Source organism: Ambystoma mexicanum, chromosome 6p (genome assembly GCF_040938575.1).
Source record: "Ambystoma mexicanum isolate Mex_15411 chromosome 6p, UKY_AmexF1_1, whole genome shotgun sequence".
NCBI lineage: Eukaryota > Metazoa > Chordata > Amphibia > Caudata > Ambystomatidae > Ambystoma > Ambystoma mexicanum.
This window is the reverse complement of record NC_090935.1, coordinates 1,247,874,170-1,247,899,944: the sequence shown is the minus strand read 5'-3', so window position 1 is coordinate 1,247,899,944 and position 25,775 is coordinate 1,247,874,170. Positions and strand designations below refer to the sequence as shown.

General features: G+C 46.8%; 1 protein-coding gene across 1 annotated transcript in view; it reads left to right on the top strand.

The window, feature by feature from the left end:
• The window catches only part of CEP78 (centrosomal protein 78), a 1,593,497-nt gene that overhangs the window by 69,853 nt on the left and 1,497,869 nt on the right, over positions 1–25,775 (top strand). Inside the window, exon 2 of the mRNA XM_069625901.1 lies at positions 916–1,190. Within this exon, the coding sequence (XP_069482002.1) occupies positions 938–1,190 (253 nt within the window). The 5' untranslated portion in view covers positions 916–937. The remainder of the gene's footprint in view (positions 1–915; positions 1,191–25,775) is intronic.

The following is a 25,775-nucleotide window of genomic DNA, read 5'->3' as shown; positions in this document are numbered from 1 at the left end:
TTTAAACCCTGCGCACACTTTCTTATGTTGGCTGTGCACACACTGGGTGTGCATGGCTCTAAAACACTCAATTGTTTATTTGTGTGTCCTGTTGGTCATACGTGGCTCTGGTCAATAGAATGCTCTACATGTATGTATTGGTACCCCTGCTGCCTTGTTACAACTAAAATGTCACAAGATCATACTATTCTGCATGTCGTTGCATCTAATGTTCATGTACCTTTCTGTATTTTAGCGTTGTGAAAAATACCAGTTTAGAAAATGTAATTCATTGTTGGCGCTTGAAATATGAGATGTTCAAACACAGGGCAGTTTTCACACTGTTGAGGCCCACATAAACGATTGCAATTGAATTGCCTAAATTAGACATTTAACAAAAAATGTAGCTCCTGTACTAACCCAGCAACATCTAAAGCTAGGTTTAAAAATAAAAAGATATATATTCTTTTCTATAGCATAGTGTCTGTATTCTTGGTGTTGTCCTCGTTTTCTTTGGGTTAGATGTTTGACTTCATGAAACTTATACAGGGAAGTGGAGTTGCTGTTTTCACAGAAGCTATTGAGTTTCAGTACGTGCATGGGGAGGTCCAGCTTTGGGCCTCACGCGACTCTTGTGAGTTTTATTTGTGGTCTTGGAAGGAGTTGGGGAGGGGTGTGCGGCGTAGGGGTCTTGAGCAGGAGCCAGGGTGGTCTGGGACCTAATAGGAGGTATAAGACTTTTATCCCCCCTCTCCACCCTCCATGTTTTTCCTTCTCATAGGCATGTTGACCTTGCATGTAGATGTCCCTGCATATTGATGCTTCTGATCTGAAGACCTAAACTGACCAACACAACACCTTAGGCAGAAGCACACTCGAATGCTAAGCCAAATTAACTATGCTTCATCATTAAATGATATTTTTTTCTTTATGCAGCAAAAAACCCCATCGCACAGAAATGATTGATTCTGTCCAAATACGACGACAGGGTGCCTTCGACTTTCAGGCTCACTATGAATACCGCTGTCTCCTTCAAGACTCTGTCCCATTGCCAGCCGTGAAAGCCAATCTGCATCATGGCATCCTTGATATAAATGCAGATCGAATTAAGCTGACTGACTGGACGCCCATACTGGACACACTTCGAATTAACAAGAACTTGAATTCTGTTGTGATAAGAAGCTTCCTTCCACCAGGCCCGGGAGAGTCAGGTATGTAGTGTGTTTTTATGACAATTATGGTAATGGTTGGCCTTGAATTTTGTTCAAATGTGATTTTTATTCCATGTAAAAGATGTAATGTCATCTACCCCACTTGTCCTCAGCGAAATGCACCTATGAGCCAATTCAATACTGATTACGTGTCGGGTATGCACTGTTACAAAAATGTTGAGTTTATACCTTAGTTATAGGCTGAGTTGGTAGTTATTTAATATCCAAGAAGTACAGTTAAATCACGGTATCCAGTTAATATGTCGAAAAAAAAATTTCGAATGACAGAAATGTCAAACATTTTACCAAAAAAAAAAAATCGAATTTATTATTTTTTAATGTACGTTTTGTTTGTTTCGCGAGTAGAAAAAAAAAGGGTGAAACTTTTTTTTTAAAAAAAGGGGAGTTGGGGGGGGAACCCCCCCATTTCAAACAAAAAAAAGACATTTAAACATTTTTTTAGGTAACATTTTTTCGACATTTTGGCATTCGAAATTATGTAATTTGAAATAGTCACTATAAACCTTAAATCACACTATTGTTCAGTAGCTGATATCGCATGCATATCGTTTCTTGGTGACCAAAACAAATGGCAAATGTATTGATGCACACTAGGTGCTCATCTATTTCTGACAGAAAACTAAAGGAATGCATACGTGTGCATGCTTTATTTTCAATTTTTACTGTCTTAAGTTCTTCTTTAATTGGTTATAAAATTGAAGAATTGTTAGCTAACGTCTTGACTCTCACCTTACAATGAAATGGAGGCAAAACATTGAACAGTGGCAGCTTCAGCTAAAAGGGAGGAGCAGCAGCACAATGTTGGCTTGTGTATAATGGACAACAGAGTGGTGTTGCGCCACCAATTATGGTGGAGCCAGGCGTCGAGGCTCAATGGACAGGAGCACTAACTCTGCTGCAGTGTGCAGTTAATTGGCACTTCTGACATCATGTTTGCTTGGCGAAGACCAGACTCTGGAATTCCAGGGGCGTCTTTTTTCTTCTGCGGCCAAATGGGCAGGCTTGCAGGGGTACTGCAGTCACATTTCTATTAGTGGTGCTCACATTAGGGTGGTGCTTATGTGCATCCCTAATCCATGACTCATGCCGTGCTAGACTCACAGCGTTGGCGCACTCTCAGGGAGCAGGACTATGTGAGTGGTGTTCATGGACATCTATCCATGTGAACATTCTCTGATCTTGACCCAAAGAGCTGCCTTTGGTCCAGGATCTGGGGATGGGATGGGAGAACAGGTAAGTTTAAAAAAAAAAAAAGTATGTGGGGGTATTTGGTGGGGCTGTATGCATCAGCACCTACTAACTCTTCTACGGTGGTAGTGCTGACATAGTGTGGGCAGAAACATCGTGAAAATGCGTTGTTAAGTGTTCCTGGGTACAGTTGGTGGATTTGGGATTTTTCATGTCTACTCTACAGAACTGATTGTAAATGTTATAACAGTTTATCAAATGTTTCGCAGACGTCTTTAAAAATGCAAAATATCTGCCAATTATTTTAATGCACATCCCAGAAGCAGAACCAACCCCCCGCACATAACCCCAACTCCCACCCATTGCTCAGAGCTACTTTGCCCTGCTTGATCGTTCACGCTAATTTGGAAATGTGGATGCCTCTCCACTGGAAAAAATCACGAGCTGCCATTGGAGTAGTGCGAAGTGTGTCTGGACCTGCTAAAGGGCTTCTCTTCATGCTGGATGCTCTGTGGTACCCATCAATAAGGAATGCTACATTTCAAGCTCTTGAAAAAAAGCGCTAGAACAACGTTTTCACTTTTAAGAGTTTGTGCAGTGCTCCTCTTGTCATTCAATTCTCTCTGCCTTTACTGTTCCCCTATCTTTGACTAATGTCACTCAATGCTGGTTATTTATTTAACGCAATGTGGTTCCACAGTATAGGTCAAGGGGCAGGTGTTTCTTCAACTAATGGAATCTACACATGATAAACAAAATTCTCCATTGACCATCTAGCCTAATCCAGCCACCTTCTTTAAATTGCGTGTGGCTGTATTGCTTGTTGCAGCAACACCAGAACTAGCAGTGAAGCCCTTTACTTACACAGCCAGTTGTTTTGAACAATTTCTCTTCCTTGGAGGCTCCAGATCTCCATAGTTTGTGGTGCTTTAGCTGAAGGCAAAAAACAACTGTCAGCGTTATCTTCTCCCTAATAGCGTACTCTGCAAGATGAATGCTTTCATATGGTTGTATACATGGTGAGATATTCTGGGATTATCCACGAGGGAACTTAAAAATAACTTTGTATGTGTTAACTAAGTTGTTTGCACTTGCCTTTGTTTTATTCAGTGTGACTGATTTGGATGTGTAGAGTTTAATGTGATGGTTTAATGTGATGGCAACCTTACCTGGAGAGGTCATTGGTGATGGGGATAGTGACTGAGTACCAGTACTGTACCAAAGCTGTCGGCAGGAACGGCCGACAGTAAAAGGCGCAACCGCGATGGGATGGCGCCATGTTTTACTCGTCCATAGTCCGGGGTGGGCTGCAAGTGGCGTACTATGCATGCGCTGTCGCTAGGGCTTTGGGTGTCCTCATGGCAATCAGGACGCAGGAAGCAGCGTTCGAAGCCTCCATGTCCTGTTTCACGTAGCCGCTATCTGGAAACTGTTTTGCAACGCTCTTGCGTAGCCTTTGAATTGTTTTTTTTTATTATTATTTACTGGGTTCTTGCCAGCCTTTTCGACCATCCCCTGCCTTCCCTGTTTTTGTTCATTGCTCTCCTGGTCCCTGAGCCTTCTGGTTTTCTCTCTTTTTTTTCTGCTCTCTTTCAGACCAACCTTCTGGACCTCCTGCCTTGTGTTCCTTCTGTCCTGGGTGATGCCCAGATCTATGTCCCCAGCAGCCTGTTCCCTCCAGCCTGCATTTTGCTGCCAGTCTGGCTCCAAGTGTCAGGTCCAAGTCCACGGGCAGACGAATACAAATCTAAACTGTGTATGTGTGGGTCTTTTTATTATTATTTCTCAGTATTTATTCTGACCTTGGGTTAGGCCTGAACTCTTGTGCTCTGAGTAGGGAAGCTTCCCCAAGCCAAGATAGAGGAAGATAACCAACATGCTGATTGGCTACAGTAATAACAAAGACACCTGGACCAACATTCTAAACTGCATTTCATTAGTTTGACCCAAGTGGCAGGTCATGTTCTCTGCGCTCCCTTTAATTTAGGCCCTAGAAACCCCAGCAGCAAGTTCTGGCTGACTTCTTGGAAGAATGATGGGAGTGAATCGGGAGAAAGCAGCTTCAGCAACAGAAGGCAGTAGCCTAAGCTCCTATTTGATCTTGCTATCTTATTCGAGACATTTACATGCTTGAAATCAGCAGGAGTTCAATTTTACCAAGGCTGTGTACTCCTATGTGCCTAAGAGAAGCCAAGGTTTAAATATAAATGTTCCCAGGCAGCGTGAGAGAGAGAGCAAATGTTGTGACATTGACTAGCACAGCGACAGTACCATCTAGAGGGCGTCCTCTATTACTGCAAGCTAGCAGTAAAATGTTTTCACTTTGTTTTCTAACTTTTGGCAACATTTTTCTGGATGGGAGGTTAGCCCCAGTATCAGGAATGCAACCAAAACATAATTTTTGTAAATATTTACTCTTATTCATTCTTGGAAAACAAAAGCAGAGATTCAGGAAATGAAGAATCAGAGTTATGCAGACATATATGTGAGCAAAACGGACTTAAACTGAAAACCAACTTTTGGGAGTGATCTAGTCAACTGTTAAGAAACATTTTAAACAAGAATTTATAACTGCAAGATTCCTCTGGATATAGTAGAGGGAAATTCAGGTAAAGTTAGTAAGCCACCAGGGAATGAAGTAAGGGGGGGGGAAAGGTATTTAGTATGTATAAGTTATCCAGTAATTCTTTCTCGTTCCATGCAGATATCCTCCTGTGTAGTAAAGGACTGGAATCTGAACTGTTTGTTATTTTATCAACTTCCCCTTTCCTTTGGGGTATTCTGGGCTCAACCGTTTATAACTTGGTTGAGAGAGACTGTGTGAGAGACTGTGGGGTTCAGCAGCTCCCGAGGACATCTTCTGAAAACTGACCTGACACTGAGCCTCCCCTCTGCCCATCTCTTTGTGGGCTACAGTTGGCCATATTTTGTGCACCCACTTTAAGTGTCTCTGTACCACAATAATAGAGAGGGGCTGCCAACCGTGGTGCGAGGAGTTACTTTTCCTCACGGTCCCAGCAATATTTTTCCTGTAACATCAGGGAGGGCTGATCCATATTACAAAACCCCATTCCCCTAAGAGAGGTGACCTATCATCGTGGACATAGACGGAGAACCCAGCCAAACCCATTCAGGTACACATCGCAACCTGCTTAATAGTTATCCCTCTTCTTGTTCTCTACTTTGATTTATATGGGAAACCGAAAGTTACCGATAATCAGCGATGACTAATAAAGTGATGCAGAATAAAACCAATGACTGATATGTTCAATTCTGAAGCAGTATTTCGGAGAGTGAGCAGAGAGTGTTCTTTGGCGTTTGTGCAGGACCTCTGCTTTAGTCTGCTTTCATTTTCCATATAAGGAGGCGGCATCGTCTATTATAAAACATTCTCTTCGGACACTGAGCGTGAACAGACTGTTCTCTGGTGTTCCCTGGGATTCCCGCCTCTCGACTCAGCACTGCTCTTCACGGGTGACAACATCACTATCAAGCGACCAAGCAACGATGAGTGTGGGTGGTGCTGCCTGATAGGCCAGTGGGAGGCCGGATTGGGGCAAGGCCGAAAGACTGTGATGGAAGCTATGACAGAGTCTTTGCAAATCTTCCAGATGCCGCGGACTTGCCAGCAATCTAGATCTATGGTGAGCGGTATACACCTTAGACCTTCTAAGCTTCAAATACAAAAACATTCAAAAACAAATACAAAACACTCTTCACTTTTCTCCTGTCCTTTGCCAGAAAAGAATTTGAACCAGAATGGGCAACGGCATGAGCACCCGGTTCTGAAGGATGCCAAAACATGGCTGCAAGACTCAAGTGGGCCGGGGAGTATGGAGTGTTCAGGCCTCTCGAAAGCCTTAAAGGGAAAAAAGCCCCTGAAACTGAACAAGGCTACAGCCCTGAGGGTAGATGCTGTAGTTCTTATGCCTACCAAGCCAAATTTGAAATATTTACCTGATCTACCTCCCGTGGAATTTGCTTGACTTTCTGGATACAATGATCTTGATTTGACAGATGTGGAAATTCTGGAAAATGTGAGGCTGCCGGATATTTTCGTCCTAGAGGGGGGCGGTTTGGAAATGGCAATGCTGACTCTTGCTAACTCTGAACTGAGCCCCTCGGAGGGAGGTGCTCGGAACATGAAGTGGTAGTGGTCTCTTTGGGGCCAAAGTTTGACTTAGTTCAATCTAGGTGGATTCAACTGAAGTGGTTATTCTGCAGGCCTCTTCTCAATCTTCTCTCTCTATGAACAGGGCAGAGAATCAAGTTGCCTGGATGTGCCACAATGAAAATACAGCAATTTTGTGCCCTTCTGAGATGACAAGTGCTACGAACAATGTCGGTTACAACAAAAACAAAGACGAGCACTTGGTACAAGCCCGAAACACGGCAGGCAAAGAAATGTTCCAGAAAGAGCCTTGGGGGCAGGGAAACTCAAGCAATGATACCTCAAGTGGAAAATAATCTGCAGGCGGGGGTTAATCAGGTGAGAGCCTGCAGTGACCCTGTTCCTCCGCAGGTTGATCTCCAGAGGTTAATTTTATTTACTACGAAATTTCGTACTTCACAACCTGCACTGGGGGCATATCATTCTCCTTCGACTGTGTCCTCAGCTGACAACTCCGTGTCGGAACAGGAAGTCAGATAGTTCCCCTGCTTTTATAAGAAATCTCTCGATTCCTCGAGGCGCCTTGTCTCGTGCCCGGTTGGAAAAAGACCAGTCATCAACTGACCTAGTAAGGGCAAGTTTGACCCAAAGTGCATTGAATTGTCAGGAGATGGACCTAAGTCAGCAGGAAACAAGTTCTGGCCCAGACAACCTGGATGCTTTAAGCTTCTCCACCTACACGATCGACGACAGAGAGTTCGTTGAGGAGCAGCAGGGCCTGCCCCAGACCACCTCAGATGGTAGTCCACTGAAAGCTCGACCGGAGGCAGTAGGGTCTAACCCCCAGAGGTCCAGACTTAGTCCAGTTGTTACACCAAAAGTCTTCCAGACAAATACGATCAATCAATCAAAAACTGTGAATATTCTGCATCCGTTTTTGACTGTGGAGGATAAACTGAGCGAGTCATTGGTAAAATGGAAAGCAGAGAAAGGATACTGATAATGTTGGCTTATCTGCTCTGCCTTCCTACCAAGAGCTGGAGCAAAGATTCTGGGTGGCTCCTGTAAAGACTAGATCTTGTGAAAAAGCGAACATCTAGCCAAAGTGTGATGGGCCAAATAAGTGGGCCCAAAATTTGAGTCCGGAGCATCTGTCGCCGGTGAACAACTGCCTAATTTTGAACAGGTCAGATGTTATGAGACTGTTTCACCACATACCTTTTTTGGTGCAATTCCTGCACGCTGAGCATATTGGGATCATAGAGTTCCTGAAAGAAACTAGAATGGATAGTCATTCTACACCTCCAAAACGAACAGTGTCGGATCATCTCTTCTGGAAGTGGCCCATCTGCTTCTCCCAATGGGTTTCAAGCTGAGGGACTGGTTAGCAAAAGGCTATCCCTTTAAAGCCCCATGATGTCAGTGGGGAAGAGGCTCCAGGGAGTTTTCAGTTTTGGGCGGGGTCGGGGGCTTGGGGCAAGCGATGTGGTGATAATGAGATTTTCAGTGAGGACAGAAGTGAAAGACGAAGTACAAAGATGGCTATTGGGTCCCTGAGTGTTGTATGAAGCCCAAAGGTCTCCTAAGGGTTACATTTTATAGTGCTGATATGGGTAAACAATGGATTAATTGCCCAATAGAGGCCTATCAAAAGGTGTTTCCCTCTCAGTCTCAACTGACCTCCAATTAACCACAAGATTCTCTTTGGTGGAGGGCCTTATGGAACACATGGGGATTTGCTCATTTAGGGATGTGGATATTATATCTGGAGACCTGGACATAATTTGTTTGCAGGAAACCTGGCTCCAAGTAAATCTTACTTTAGACGGCTTTAGCTCCTTTCTCAACCCGGCATACCGAGGTGCTAGAGGTCGCCCCTCAGCGGGGCTGCTTACGCTGGTTAAAAATGGGAGCGCGCTAAGTGTAGTGTAGTGGAGTGCTGGTGCCTGAATCTGTTTTACAAACTATAGGTCTAAACACGAAGGAAGGCCCGGGTTTTCAAGAAAAGTCAGGTCTGATTCTGAATGTCTACTGGAATCCGGTGGGGACAACAGCTGGGGCCTTTATGGACACAGTCACGGAATCCATTGATAAATACCCCCAGCAGCATAATCTACATTTTATTATTCTGGGGGTGATCTGAACTGCCCTAGTATTGGGAACCATGAACAAGCAGAAATCCTGGGCAGGGACTAGGGTTCAATCTTAGAAAGTCTAGAGCAATAGAGTGGATGGAGCTGATGAACAACAGAGACCTTCATATGCTCAATGGTCAATCCAAGGAAGACTGTCCGGCGGAGATGACTTGGTCCAATGACTGTCGGTCCAGCATTTTGGACTTTGCGTTTCTGTCTAGCTCTCTAATCGACTATATTATTTTGTTTGAAATACTGGCAAAGGACACAAGTGACCATTTCCTTTTAAAGCTCACCTGGGAGGGCAATCGAGATAGGACTAAAAACACCTGGCTCCCAATTGTGGAACCCACGGAGGGCGCAAACCGTTGCGGTTGAGCATGCAAGACATAAGACCACAAATAAACGCAGTAATTAAGAAATGCTTCCTCCTCCTTCACACAACAAGGAGAATCCTAACTTTCCTCTCTTTCACCCAACACTCGCACTCGCCGCCCTCATCATGTCAAGACTTGACTGCGCAAACAGTCTTTACCTCGAGATGCCAGAATACCTCCTGAAGAAACTTCAAAGCATCCGAAACGCAGCAGCTAGACTCCTCAAACTATACAGAAGATACCACATCACCCCAACACTAAAATTACTACATTGGCTCCCAATCAAACATTGCATCACCTTCAAGACCATGTGCATAACACACAGGGCTGTCAGCGGACAGGGAGCTGAATTCCTAACAAAGAAAATGACCATTTACAAGCCAACAAGACTCCTCAGATCAAGCAATGAAATACGCCTGGAACCAAAACCATACGTCAAGAAAAAACTAGGGGGCTTATCCTTCTCTCACCTGGCCGCAAAAACCTGGAACACATCCCGAAACTAATAAACACAGAAGACCACCCGCAATTCAGAAAACTACTGAAAACCTGGCTCTTCAGCTCAACAGAATCAAATTAAAATAACTAAACAATCAAACGGGAAACACAAAGAACAAGTTGACAGAACTTAGGATGACACAAGCAACCCCAGATCTGACTATGGGAAACTTCCACAATAACAAGGTATACAATGCTAGGTGTAATAGGACACAAGCGACAGCCTAATGAGGACAGAATTAGCATCCCTGTCCAACCCCTTCCTACAACCTAAAGGAAACGCCAAAAATAACCAAAGAGATGACGACTAGTGGAATAAGATACAAGCGACATCCCTATTAAGAACAGAACTTAGCATCCCACCCCAACTCCATCTAGCAACCCCGCCCACTCCATGAACCTCACCAAGTGCCACATTCGAATGGAATTCCGAGTGTAGGCGGTAGGTACATTTGGACAGCGTTCTGAACGCTGGATTGAGCCGGGCACAGACAGAGCTGGGAATGATGGCAGATGCCACGCCTGGATGTAATTGCGGGTGTTGGCATGTGCCACGCTGGGATGCGGTATGAGCGGTAGCCTGCATGAACGGCATGTCCAGCTGGATGGGATTGTGAACGCAGACCATTGACATATCTGGATAGAATATGCCAGATTTGGATGGAATCGCGAACACTTGCTCGCCTCACATATAGACAGGCTTCAAAGGTGGGCAGGGCCGAATTTAGGCACAGTTGTGAATACTGATGGGCCTCATATAAGGAAGGATTATGAATATCGCTGGATGCCGGTTCTAGACAGAAATACAGAGATGTTCCCAGGCCACACCTGGAAGGAAAGTGGACATTTTAGCACATTGCTTGCAGACAGCGATACCAATAACCAACCCACTAACAACCTCACCCCTCTGCATACACCTCTAAAACTCTAACCAAACACAACTACAACCCTAAATCACAACAAACCGCACAAACCTCACTACACCACAACAACAAAACAAACCACACATAGACTCGCACAACAACACACAACAGCTACCGACCAATTTATAAACCCCGCAAACCCCGCAAGCCCAGCAAGCGGTGTTAACCGTGTTGAGGCTGCCAACGGCACATCACTGCTCTCTTGCACTTTTCCCTGCTTACTCCCACTAACTCTTCCCCCCCCCTCCCCTTTTCAGAGCCGCCAGAGCGCCAGGGGACCACTCTGGTGGTGATAGTACACGGTACAAATATCCTTTAACATCAACATAAGAGCTTTGTCAAAAAAATTATACTAGCCAATTGGAAAGTCAGGGAGATCCAAATTATGTGCCCTTGCCGTTCGACTTTAATTCAAAGTCGTTAAAGGGCCTGAAATCTTTTCGAGTCCATACTCACAAGTTTGACGAGAGAATCGAACTGGAAAAAAGGCTATTGGCCAAAGAGCTTAGGCTAATAGATAGACTGAGTGGTGGGCGACACTTAATACTGGTGAAAAAGAGTAAGCAAAAATACAGAAATTAGCTAGCTCTATAGAAAGCCAACGTTTAACTGATGCCGAAGCCATGCTACTAGCCCTGTCAAACAAAGATGTAAGAAATATATTTCAACTCCTCAGGGAGGGAGGGGTATTGCGTCCAGCCTCCTTGACCAATGCGGTATCCGAGGAAGCATGCATTGATTTTTATGAGTCACCATTTGCTCCAGTGAGAGGGCGGAGGTTCCAATGCCAACTAACACTAACTCAGGGAAGCCTTTTCCTATGGAAGAGTTGGATGTGGAACTATTAATCATATAAGCAAACCCGTCGCAAGCCCTGGGCCAAACGGCATCACCAACTCCCTGATTAAGTAAGCCCCAGAGGTGTGGTCGCAGTTCATTTTCATGCTCTTTAACCAGATCATGAAAACGGGTGTGATTCCAGAGTCTTGGTGTTTGGCCATAATTGTCCCTATTTTCAAGCGTGGTAACCGGGCAGATCCTTCCAATTATAGGCCTATTGCCCTATTGGACGCGCTGGGTAAGCTGTGTGCAGCCTTCTTCCTGAGACAGCTGCAGAATTGGATCAGGAGGGAAAAAAGCTATATACTAAATGCCAAGGTCCTCAATAGTGGTATGAAAATGTATCGTGCTTTCGTGGATTTGAGGAAGGCCTTTGACAGTGTGGACCTGCTGTGGGCCAAAATGGAAGCTTGGAATTGTCCATCTGCCCTGCTAGCTGCCATTAGGTCCTTATACGAGTCAACCAGTGTCCAAATTAGACTCCACGCTGAACGGTTGCTGTCCAGACGAATTTACACCCACAGGGGTCTCAAAGAGGGTTGTCCCATAGTGCCGCCCCTTTTCAATTTATTTCTTTTGGATGTGGGTGAGTCCTTGGACCAGGTCATAGCGTTCCCACCCAAGATTGGAGGTCAAAGGCTGTCCAGGATCCTTTATGCAGACGATCTGGTGCTGATCGATTTGACCCCGACTGGACTGCAGCAGAGTCTGGACAGCCTTCAGGAATACATGACCAATAATGGGCTATCGATGAATTCCTCAAAAACCAATATTCTGGTCTTGGAGGCAAAAAGATGTAGGTTGAAGTCCACTTTTATATGGTATATAGGACAGGAAAAGCTGGCCCAGATTTCCTCGGTATATAACGTGAGGTTGTCCCAGTTGGTTCATTTAGAAGCACAGTAGTGTGCATTTTCTATTGCTTTTTTACATTTAATGTCTCCAAATTGACAGCATTGTTAGAAACTGTAAAGTACAATCACTGTTTAGTTATGACTCAAATTATTTTATATTGAAGTATGGAGCGATAGTATATCAATCCACATCCTCTTATTTTTTTCATTTTTCAAAATTATTTCACAAAACCTTCTTTTTTTAATGCAAAACATTAACAGAGTATATGGCATTTAACATCTCATTTTTTTTCACATATTCATATATTCCAAATGTCACACATGGTGACGTGCATTCATTTCTAAAAGTTCTTTCAATCCATAAGACTTGAATTGATATACATACAAACAATTCATATATAGATTCAGAGTTTCTTTAACAAGACATTACATACGTTAAAGAAAAAAGAGTAATCAGCTAGCTATAGCATAAACATTTAACAGTTTGAAAGTCTAAAACATTTTTCGAAACTTGTCATTACCCGTCTATTATTCCAAAGTTCACTTTAGGTATTAGTTGTACTTAATTTGGTGAAAGTGTTCTCCTAAGAGGTCCTTAGTAAATGAGACCTGGGGTACTTGGTGTTGGTCTACTTACTGTTGGTCGACGTCACTAATAGCAAATAGTTCCGGGCAGAGCTTCCTATTTTTGAGTCCTACACTTCTTTGGACGTTTCGGCAGGTTACGATTTGGTCTGCCTTGACCTGGACCTGGTTGGTGTAGTGCCTAATGGGGAACACCAAATAGCTTAATTATTGAGAGGTGTAGCTGCTGGTTAAAAAACTGTAGCCAAACCTGCACGTATGCAGACTGCTACAAGAACAACAAAAGGGCTCTTGTCCGACATAGACTGACCTTGTAGAAAGTAGAGTTTCTTCACCCGGAGGCTGTTAGTGGTTGCTGTTATGCGGTACAGTTGCACCAATGAAGAGGGACTTAATATTTGGGATCTAGTATAGAAAGACAGGAAGTAACAGTAAGGTTTGCACCCTGTTGTGGAAGCACTATAGGGTACATTAAGTTTGTGTGGTAAAGCCATAAGTGCACCCACTTGGATGAGAACACTGTCTTGAAATCATATTCCTAACTCAGATTTCTTGTTAGGTTTGTGGTCCAGACACACGCTCGCTATTCATGTAACGAGCTAGGGGGCAAAGAATTGTGCTGAGGGTTGGTCAGGAGAAAAGTAGAGATGCAATAATGGTATTTTGCAGTCTTAACATTTGTTTGTTAGGTGCATGTAACGTGGTGTTGACAAAGATGCACAATTGGTGGAGGTCTCATTACTGGTGTGGGCCCCAGTGCTCTAAACCGAAGTAGAGGTATCCGTGTTTAAGTGTCTGTTTCCATTGTTGGCAGAGTGGTCGTGCTCAAGGCATCGTTGGGGGGGATTTCTTCTGTGACCTACTTGAGGGGTAGGGGAGGTCCTCTGATAAACACCAGTTCAATCGATTTACCCTGACAATTGGTTGTAAAATCAAAACAGAAAACTCTACATCCCAAGCGATGTTGATCCAGAAAAAGTACAGGAAATGTTCTATGCTTCCGGTGCTGACCTTCTATAAATCAAAGGTGTAACACCTGTCCATATTAGTGGAGCGGAGGGGTTTTTATTGACCCACTGGAGATTCTGGGCCTTGCTAGAGGGCAGTTTTTGGAGGAAAATATTAAGGGCCCGATTTCATAGAATCCAGTGCAGAAAAGGCCCAAGCGGCGAGAAGGAGAGGTGCGCCAGCCATGGCACAAAGAAACAATTGCGCGGCACGTGTATGCAAGGATTTCCCGAGGCATCCATAGCCGTGGTGCAAGGAACATCAAGCAGCACCAGTTACGCCCCCAACACGCCCCCGCGTGCATTAAAAAGCAAGTAAAATGCCAAACGGCGCAAGACCCGTGCCATCCCTGGACCAGCATACAGCACCCCCCCCCTGCCAAATCACGTGAAAACTCTGTGCAGGTGGGGTACGCGCTGAGTTACCACGCAATTTTGTCTGGGGTGCAAGTTTCCACACGATTTGGCTGGGGTGCGGACAGGGTAATCGCATAAAAACTCAGCGCATACCCCGTCCGCACCCTATTCACTCCAAAACAACACGTGATACCCGCACAAATCAATAGGAAGCTGACCCCTCTTGACGGGACACCCAAACCCCAGCCCCGATCACCCCACTACATGGGACCCCCAACCTGCAGGCAGCCCTCACTACATCGGACATCCCCAGCCCCCAACAACCCACCCTGCAGGCAGCCCCCACTACATGTGGACCTCCCCCAGGCCCCATCACCCCAGCCTGTAGACAGTCTCCACTACAGAGGACCCCCATCACCCCTGCCTGCAGGCAGCCCCCTCTGCATGGGGCACCCCCAACCCCTGTGACGGCAACCTGCAGGCAGCCCCATCCAGACTGGACATCACCTGCATGCTGGATGCTGACATAGTGACACTTGTAACTCCATCGATGGCGTGTTCAGGAACTTGCTTGCTATGTAGTGACACCACCCTTAGCCTCCTGTTCATAAAATATCCTGCAGACGCCAGAAAAAATATACACCTGGCGCACAAGCTTCAGTGTCCCAGCTGATCATACGCAATTGCTGACTGCAACCATATGCCAACATAAACATCACAAAAGTCAAAGTGAGGCCCTGCATGCCATGTGACAAAGTAATGTCAACAATCCACATGTACAAATAATCACACAGTGACAGAATGCAAAGCACCCTCGATTTGTGTCACATTAAGCGACATTGGCCTGGCGTGTCACGGCATGAGCTTCAATGAGCACGCATCACCTGAACAGATAACCTCATAAACACATGAGTGACCCTCCCATTTGTAAAGGACATGACATGACATCAAATGACATCTCATTCAGAATGCACATGTACACAAGTGTCCAAAGGGCCAAAGAGTCCCGGGAGGGGGAAGAGAGTGAAGGTAGACACAAGAAACTTGTTAGTGCAGGTGATATTGAGACGGTGCCAGTGCATGGGAAGTGGTGATTGATGAAATATTGTTGCGGAGGTGCCAGTTAAGCACATGTGAAGGACATCATAACAAACGCACCCAAAAAGACAACAAAGAAAATCTGACCACCTGGTGTCAATTGCAAGCCTAAGTGCAGTCAGGAGGTGCAAACTGTTGGTAGGTGTCTGTTGGCATACAGAAAAACAGTCTAAAGATTGGGCATGCTTGGGAGCTAGTGCAGGTGTGCAAGTGGCATGCAAGGGGACCTTTTTGCCAAGTTCAGAAGGTAGCCAGCTGACCATAGCACATTCACACAGGACTTCATCAGGGCAGAGGAGTACCAAAAGCCCAAGCACAGAGGAACACTTAAGTCATGATTGAGTGCATGGCAATCATACTGTGCCCTATCCACCAATACATGCAGCTATGTCCATGTGTAAAACCATACCAATTGAAAAAAGGTATTGCAAAGCAAGATGTCCAACTACACGGGAGACGATGAAATAAGCACAAAGACATGCTGGTGAAGGGCAAAGCACGACATGTGCGGCATACTGAATCAAGCAAATCCTGGCCCAAAATTCAAAACATTTTACACTCCATCACTCACCCCACCCACCACCCTCCCATATACAGTGAGGAACAATACACATTGATGCCGCACATGTGAAATCAAATGCCACTACACCGTGCACACTCCAACTCCACCTTAGCACCCATCCACTGGTCATGCACACCAGAATATTCCCCATGCAAATGGATATCAAACATGACACATGCATGCAAGTGTGCACATACATGACCAACAATGGTCCTCAGCAGGGACACATAACAGAGTAACGAAGTGTCAAACTTGGAAAAAAATAAAAGATCAAACATGACTGGGTTACAAAAAAATGAAATATATTTAAAAGTAGTATTAGTGTCATACATATTTTTAAAAATAAATAAAAAGGTGCACGAACAAACCAATCAAATGTAAGAATGTCCAAATGAAAATCCAGTGTACGTAAACAAAAGATGGAAAATTCACAAATAAAGTCCATGTCCTTAAATGATTTCCAGAAAGCAGATCCAAATGGAAAAAAAAACATTCCAGCATGGTGAACACAAAAGTAGGGGAACAAATGAGAACTCTGTACAAATTAAAGAGGTCCAATGTCCCAAATGCACCCCAAACCATGAAATAAAACTCCATAAAATGACACACCAAAAAAACTATGTACAAAAAGCAGAGCACAGTCCAAACACTCCAAAAATATATAAAATGAAAAGGAAACTTATACATAAAGAACTAATATACAATGGCAGCGGGATAGTCCTTCTTCTCATCATGCTCCCTCAGTGTCTCAGCCAGAACATCATCGAACACTGCATCCAGTTCCCCTAGGCGGGCCTCCGCTCTCACTTCGAGGGCTTGCAAGGACTCCAACATGCTCGTCTCCCACTCACTGCAAGTCTCCTTGAGGAGCTCAGCCTGCCTCTCTGCCCAACGCAGTGAAATCTCCACCCTGGCCATGGTGAGTCTTGCCTCCCGTGCCTGCTGCCGCTCTGCCCCAATCTGCTGTCCCAAAAGCTCCAACACGAAAGCCATCCTTTGGGTTAAGTGCATGTTTGCCTCCTGCCAGATGGCTGATATCTGCCTCCCTGAGATGCCATGACCCGAGTACTGTTGCCTCCTACTACGAGCCTGCTGCTGCCAAATAGCCCGCTGCCTGCTCCTTAAGGACCGCCTCCGGGATGATGACAACCCCCGGGGCCGTCGTGCACGTGCCCTGTTCCTTGGTGCCTGCTCTGCCACCATTGCCACAGCTCCTGTCGCCGGCTGGATCTGCGTGGTGACAACTTCGGATGATCCAACTTCGACTCCTGACTCTGGCAGGGATGTGATCTCCACTAGATAAGCCGCCGGGGTTGGGACAGGCGGCCCTGGTGGTATCTGGGGCGGAAGGAGGCAGGGAGGATGACTGTTGCATAAAGGAGGAAGACAAGGAGGGGGTCACTTAAGTGGCCAGCCCATGAACCCATTTCGAGACCAGGAACCGAGCTAGCCAGTTCAGGAGACGCCAGACCTCATTGGGATGACGTGCAAGCCCCAGATTTGAAGACTGAACATCATCACGAATGGTGCCTGTACGCCTCGAGATACCAGCTAGAAACGGTTCCACCCTGTCTCGAATGGCGACATCCGCAGGTATTAGTGTTTCTGTTTGCGTGGAAACCTCCGCCATCTGCGGATGGGTCCGGCCTGGGGCATGCCCGCAGGTGCATACTGGTGCAGGTACAGATTCAGGGGCAGGATTAGGCACAGGCTCCTCCACAGCGACCTGCACTGCCTACTGCCTCCTGCCCCTAAGTCTGGACTGCACCAGTCGCACCCACCTCATCACACCTGCCGGCCCCCTAGCCCCATGGACTGGGCTGATGCGGCCTCCTCTTCCTCCACCTCCTCCACCTCCTCCTCTCCCGCCAACCTGGATGCCTCCCCACCACTTCCGCATTGAATTTTCCTTGTGCGAGCTCACCTGTCCCTTCCACTGCCGAGTAGTCCACGATCACCTTCACCGTCTTGGAACTCTTCTCGGCAGCTGCGCCCGTTGTCTGACGCGGCACTAGTCTCCTTGCTCCTCAAAGATGAAATTACTGGGGAGCATAACTGGCCCTTGCGTCTGTGCCTGGTGGAGGCAAACCTGCTGCCTTGCTCCACAGCACCTTCCCCGTCCCTCTTTTTCCAACGTTGCTGTGGATAGGGAGACATAGAGCACAAACATCAGGGTACTGAACATATTTCTGTTTGGCACAAAACTGCACATGAGTTGCACAGGCAAAGCTCACAACCCTCATCACCCTTCACAACACACAGGTACGTGCAAATAACACACATGCTCAATCATGTCGGTCCTTCACCAGACAATCACATCCTTGGACAACGCACTGTCTGCCCCTCAAAATTGTGCATGTCCCTCACATGCATCATGGGACATGAACATTTCATTCACACACATCAACTGACAGTCATGAAGCAGGCCACGGAGCTATCACATCAGAGTGCACTTAATGTCAATTTGGCAGCAAGAGTCAAGCACACATTCAAATGCTCCAGTAACATCCATCCAGGAGTGTTGTCAAGTCACAAACTCACACCTCAGACAGATGCACATGTACACCATGCATGTCCATTATGTTGCCGACAGCACCCATGTCTGTCACCTCTCACACAGCCACGTCCACACACAAGTATGCAACCATGTGCACGTCGTTACATGCCGCAACGCATCACAAATTGCAACAGAAACACCTTTGATGTCACACATGCTTGAATGGACACAGATGCAGCACTGTCTGGGACATGCACACAGGCATCCGTAAAAGAGGCATATTTGCCATAAGGTCAAGGTGCACACACCAACCACACATCAACATGCATATGCACTGTGGAGGACACCAACACATGGACACTTACCATTCGACTCCAGACGGAGCTGCAAATCCATGACCCGGGCGTGCAGTACTGGGTAGAACCGCTCCAAGACCTGCATGTTGTCGGTGCGCAACCAGACTCAGCACCCCTCTTGGTGCACACCAGCCTGGAGGAAGCGCTGGGCCTTGTGGTGGGTTCTGATTTGAAGTCCTCCCAGCACTTGTGGACATGGTGGTAGTCGCAGGGTACCACCCCCTCCGCGTTGACGGCACCCACAATGTCAGCCCAGATCATCTCCGTCCTTCCTTGCCGACTTGCGTTGGTTCGTGGAAGAGGGCATCATAATGCCGCAGGACTTTCTCCACCAGGATGTCAACTTCTCTTGCACTGAAGCTGAACGCCCTCTGCCTAGCTGCCGAGGGGTTGCAACTTGCCTCCGATGATGTTGGTTCAGACATGGCAGGTGTGGGTGGGCAAGGTGGTCCTGCGGCTGGGCTGTTGAGTGGTGGTCTGGCACGTCTGGAGTCTTCTGGATCAGCAGAGGTGGTCACAGGTCTGATGACCGGAGCACTGGCAATGGCTCTACAGCAGGCACCAAAATTGCAGGGCACGTGGGCAGCAGGCACGTACAGTGGGCAGCAGCAGATGGCTCATAGGAGGCAGCTCGGGGCATTTGGAGGCAGGAAATTGGCTTGTAGGCAGGAACGTGGGTCTTCCACGTTACTCGCGTGGGCTGGGCTTTCGGAAACAGAGTGACTCTGCACGTGCAGAAAGCGCGCTTTAGCATGTAATCAGAGGAAAGGGCCTAAGCAGGTAAGTTACGTGACACGCGCTGAACGTTGGCCGTGGCGTTAGGATCAGGATAAAGTAGTGCGTAGGAGACCATCATACACTTGTGCGAGTTATAGCGGACGGACTTGTGGACTTTGTTTCCATGCAATCTCTTCACTACTGTGACCGTGCAAGCCTTTTCTTTCGGTGGGTGATTTGCCTCCGCGCACACGTGCATGTACTTTTGAGACTGACAGTGAGTTGCGTACGCATTTTGCATATTGTGGGTGCCCCTGTGTCTCACGTACCCCCTTTCTTAATATCACAGTAGCTTACGTGTCCTACGCATACATATTTTTTGTGTTGCTGGGTGCCACTGCGTACTGTGTAATGTTTTTTTTTTTTACGTGGGCTACAGAGGGGTCGCATACACGTTTTTTCATTTCTGGGGTGCCTGCGTAACGCAGCCTGTTTCCCCCCCCCCCAGGGGTTAGATTGAGCCTTGCAGGAGCACACTGGTACGTTTAACATCACGTACACTGCCCCCTTACTGAATTGCCCATGACAATTTATAGCTGTGCCTCCCATTGCACCATTCCATCAGTGCCATGGTTGGGAGGGCAACAAGTGGGAAGGGTGGACCAGGGGGGGCCGTGGTGGCTAAGGTGCCCAAGGCCATGCAGGAAGAGCTATGCCCCCCACCCAACAGGGTCAGGGAGATGCAGCTGATGCTGACTTTCCCAGCACCCGAGGTCCAGGATCAGCATTACCATCTGCTGTCCACACCAGGCAGGGTGAGGAAGCTGAAGGGGCAGCTGAACAACCACCACCCAGGCTCACCGTCACCCAGCCAGGCCTGTAGGGGTCCCGACCCAGGCCTTCAGAGACCCAGGGGCAGATGTCCTTGTCTCCAAGGACAAGAGATGTGTGGACAAGGGTCCTGGCACCAGCACCCAGGTACAGATGCCTGCAAGGCTTCCTACAGTCTCAGCATCAGTGGGTGATGGCCCAGTCCACCAGTGCTCCAGCCCCTACTGACCCAAGTGGTCCCAGTCACTCAGGGTCTGCACAACCTTGCAAGAAGGCAAAGCCTGCAGTAGGCGAACAGGCTCAGACCCAAGGCACGGCACAGGAGTCCCACACGTCGAGGAAGAGGAGCTTCAGTGATGAGGAATTCCAGATCCTGTGGACTATGTGCGTGAACACGAAGGTGACATGCTTGTGCAGGCAGGGAGCACACATACGCCTGCTAGTGTATGGCCCACTGGCAGTGCGTCACCGATCGTATCAACACCTTGGGCATTGAGGGGCGCCGAGCCAAAGATAAGATGGGTGCTAACTACGCCTCAACTCTGGTGACTGGAGGTGGGCACCACGAGAGGACGAATAACTCATTCCACATGAAGAGATCATTAGTGATATGATTGATGTGGAGTAGATCCAAGGCGTGGGAGACCTGGCAATTTATGAGGGAATGTCTGGGGAGTGCTGATGAGTGTGTGTCCATGACATGTGCATGTTGCGTGGATGAAGTGTAACGATTGCCTGGCAGGTCTTGCTGCATTTACGTGACTGCCATGGGTGAACCATGTCATGTTGGACTGACATTTGCTTGTTGTCCTGCAGACTGCATATGCACGATGTGCTGCACACCATGACAATCCTCATCACCAGACCTGCTCACTCCTTCAATGTCATACCCGGCCCAGCGTCTCGTGGCCCGCTTCCTGCTCCAACCTGTGATGGCGGATAGCCTGTGATAATCTTCCACTCCACACTCGCTTTCTCTCTGCACATCTGACATCTCTGAGAGGTCACCCTGCCAGCTGCACCTCCTCTGAGGTATTCTTCCTTTCCTATCCTTCCCCCATCAGCTCACTGTCTCCAGAGGACTGGTTATTCCTATGTTGGGGTACTGCAATGGCCTCTACCAAGATTTCTGTGCTTCTACTCTCTTCCCTCTCCAACTCATCCAGAACCGGACTGTGGGAATTGTCCTTTTGTCTTGGGGCCAGGTATTGTATCTTCCTAGGAATGTGATGATGGTAGTGGCTCTTAGTCGCTATGACTGTTCATTTCCAAACCCTATGCATTGTCCACAAGGCCTTATGGGTCCTGCGGCCGCAGTTCCTTCAACTCCATCTTCCAAATTCTCTTCCTTCTCATGGTCTTTGATCATCCCTTTCCTACTCCCTCAGGGTCAGTTACTTCTCATAGCAATTAGTTGGTGATTAATGTCTATCTTCAGCTGGGGTCTCCCGCTTTTACAGCCTCCCTGCATCAATGGAATTGGAGGTGAATCTTCTCTGAGTCTGGAGGCACTTCTGATGCTTCCTCATGTGTTGTGCTTTCTCTCCTCTCCTCTGCTGGAGTCTTGGATGACTGAGAGAATACACTAGTCACATGCCCACACTGTGATCTCTGACACGGGTCTCTGAGCCACCAGTTGAACCCATGCACTGCCTCCCTGCCATCTCCCACACTCGGTGGCTGTTTCCTGTATCCCTACAACCCTCTACCAGCAATTGACACCTGATGTATGCACTTACACTTCCACCAGCCTGCCGCATTTTCATTACTGATTATGTAGTTGTATTTTATTTGGATGCCATTCCCATTTACTGTACTGCCAACTCCCACTTCCAACCCCAGGTTTCACCTTCACCGTGCCTATTCACTCATGTGATGTCAATGTGACCTGGCCTTATGGGATGGGTGTGTCTGGCTTCACTCTATTCCACCACCCTTGCATCATAGCACCCTGTCACACTTGTGTGTATTGAGTTTGTGAATTACATGTCATATCATGTCACATCCATTGTACATGGCTCTGGGACAATAGTCAGCAAGTTCCATCTCATGCAGTTTAACAGTTAAGGCATGCTACGTGGCACATGTGTATTTGCATCAGTGATGTTGGTGACTGAACCAGTCAGATGCTCATGTGTGAATCAGGTGCCATGCACCATGCACTACATGGGGGTATTTAGACCTTCCACACATGTCCATGGCTGCTCTCATGCTACCCTTCACTTGCATTGACATTGCGTACGTGCGGGAGTTTGTGACATGGCAGGTTAATGTGTTGCATGACGACTTTGTGATTCTGTGTGTGTGGGCTATGCTATTTACATGGGTCTTCATGTATTTTTCTGTCCATGAGGAGGAGGAGGAGGAGGAGGAGTCGACGCCGAGAGACGGAGAACCACATTTTGCGAAGGGATTTACCCCATTTGTTGATGACATATTTTGAACCGACCACGTATGTATGTACTAAATTGGCTCTGATTTGAAAAAGACACATGCAGTGTCGAAACACGTGTTATCTCATAGGGCAAAGACAGTGAATATATAGTCAATAAAGTGAAATTTCCATGTCAAGTACATTTGTGTGGCACAGAAATCTTTGTGTGAGGACAATCCTTGTTCAATGTATTAAGAACTAGGCACTTGGGCAACTTGATCCTGGCCAGGCAATTCTTGACGCAGAACAACTTTGGATGTTTCTCCTTTTGGGGGAAAATTTCCTGGCAACGTTTTGTCTCATAACATTTTTAAAGGATGTATTTTTTGATGACGTTGAGTTGTACTTGAGTTAGTAAGGGAAGGAATACATTTGGGGATGGAAGAAACGTATGAATCTTGATATTTGTTTTAGGATGGAAATATGTTTTCTTTTTTTAAAGGTTTGTAATATACCATTAATCAATCAAATAAAAAAATTACATTTCTCTTTGGTACTTTTTTCTTTGATAATTTACTATGACCAGAAGCATGAGGGGGAGAGGGCATGAGGGGGGATGACAGCCTGAGCTACCACAGTCACAAAAATACAGTTTTTCACCCACAAACATCTAATGCTATGTCAGCAAAAACAACCAGGCAGGCAATATTATCTGGCCTTAAATTAGCGTTTCTGATTATTTAAATGCTATCAAGAGGTGATGTGATTGCATCAAACACGAATGACCTCACATTACCATTGCATAATTTTTCCGTCCTTATGCCAAAGTACCCTTCTGCAAAATTGCTGTAGATGTAGACCTCTGTGTAAAATAACAGCCATGCTCAAAATGCACAAGAAACACACTTAACTGAGATGTGTTGTGTTGCATTTTAGCCTGGTAGCCATCTGTGCATGGGTGCAGAATTGTGGGTGCATCTAGAGTGAATGAGCAGCTAAGTTGAGTGTTGTGTGCGTGGTTTGGATGAAGGTATTTTGAACTTTCTGAGTGTAAGAATGGCGAGTACCTGGACCCTAAGAATATAATGAACATTGTGTGATGACATGGCAAATACAAGGGTCTCCGACTTTGTTTTTCTTTTTGAAGAATAAACTTTGAATGTTTTTTATTTTTTATTTTAATTAAGTGCCTTTGGTTACAATAGGGACTTTTTACACTCTATCACAAAACAATTGTTATTGTCACACACCGCTGTCCCTGGCGATTGTGGAAACGCTGGCGATGGAGCGGCCATTAACCTTGCCGTTACGCATTACGTTCTTGTCCGCAGCGGTCTAGTCTTCAGACCGACGAGTTCCTTTTAGCCGGCTCCAACCCGGAAGCAGATGCGTTGCATCCTTCCGCGTCAGGCTTTCGGGTTGAGACGCTGTAGGTCTTTCCTCCGCGGCGCCCTGCCGCTCTTTTCTTTCTCCTTTCTACGAGATTGCACTCTCTTGGCGTACCTTGCTATCTATGGTAGCGCTTCCTGGTTTTCCCTTTACCTCGACTGTCTTTTCACACTCCTCCGAGCAGTCAGTCCTTTTCCGGTTATCCTGCTGGTCTGCATTTAGTTTCTTGTGTCAGCTAACCGGCTACCTGGTTCCGCTACGAGGGGTTTTTTATGCCCGCTGGCTTTTTCCCCTAAACCGGTCTGCCCCGGTACGGGAGCCCCCTTGGCCCCGAGTTAGAGGGGCAGGGTGGCTTCCTCTCGAGGCAGACCACATCGACTATCCAGGGAAGAAGCATTGAGAATCCGGAGATTCGGAGTTGCGTCAGACCAGGATACTACAGGTGAGGAGAAGGGCACGAGGGGTACTCAGGAAGGTGGAGTGGAATTGACGGAAATCAAGAGTGAGCTTGACAGTTTGCAACGCCAGGATAAAAGGATGGCCACTTCAGAACAAATACAGGAATTAGTGGCTGCTGTCCAGGCCCTGAATGTGGAACTCCAGAATGTGAAAGCGGATAATGCCGTATTGAGACAGATGGTCTCTACTAGGGATACAAGGGATTCTGACTTACCTCCCATGGCTTTATCCACTGGCAAGTACGATGGTACTCCGAAACGACTAAAGGAATTTTTGGATGCTTGTACCATTTACTTCACCTTTAGACCTCTGTTGTTCCAGAATGATCATACCAAGGTGGGATTTATGGTATCCAACTTAACGGGGAATGCATTAGCCTGGGCTGCCCCGTTGGTGACTAACAATAACCCCGTCATAAGAGATTATGAGGGGTTTCTGTCCTTATTGCGCCAGGCTTTCGAGCAACCAGAGATTACCCATGTTGCTGCGGAAGAACTCCTGGATGTTAACCAAGGTTCTAGAGATATACAGACCTATATATCCACATTTAAACGTTTGGCTACAGAAGCTGGATGGCCAGAACGGGCTCAATACACCATATTTCGTCGAGGTTTGAAGGACGAATTAAAGGACGAACTGGCAAGGATAGCTCGCCCCACCACCCTGTCTGATTTGTTCTCCATTGTTACTCAAATTGACTATCGCCTTAGTGAACGCAAGGCGGAGAGAAAGAAGCAAAGAGCCCCGGCCTCGTTTCTACCGAGTACCCACTCATTGCCCTCCCTACCTGACTCCGAGAACAAGGAAGAACCAATGCAAGTGGGGTCTGCTAGATCTTCCTTGACTCCTGAAGAAAGAAGACGTCGGAGGAATGCTGGCCTTTGTATGTATTGTGCATCAGGCACTCATTTACTACGAAACTGTCCAGAAGTTCCACCTAAGCGGTCGGGAAACGATCAACCTCGGAACTAAAGGGGACGAGTATCCGAGGACAGAGTGCTAGTCCCTATGTCACTGTAACGGTAGCCTCACAAGCCGTCTCGATGGACTCTCGTCTCATGGCAGTTCCCATCCAGTTGGAGACTCCTACAGAGGTTCTTACAACCATGGCTCTGGTAGATTGTGGTGCCGCAGGCATATTCATGGATACCATGTGGGCTCACCAACAAGGCCTCCCTCTGTTACAACGAAAGGAATGTCAGAAAGTAGAGGGAGTTGACGGTTCACCACTCTCGTCAGGACCGATTACCCATTCCACGGAAACCATGAAGGTCCAGGTGTTCCAGCATTCGGAAGAATTACAATTTGATTTGATACGAGCTGCACATTTCCCTGTGATCCTGGGGATTCCTTGGTTGAGGAGGCATAACCCGCACATCGATTGGGCACAAAACACCTTGGCTTTT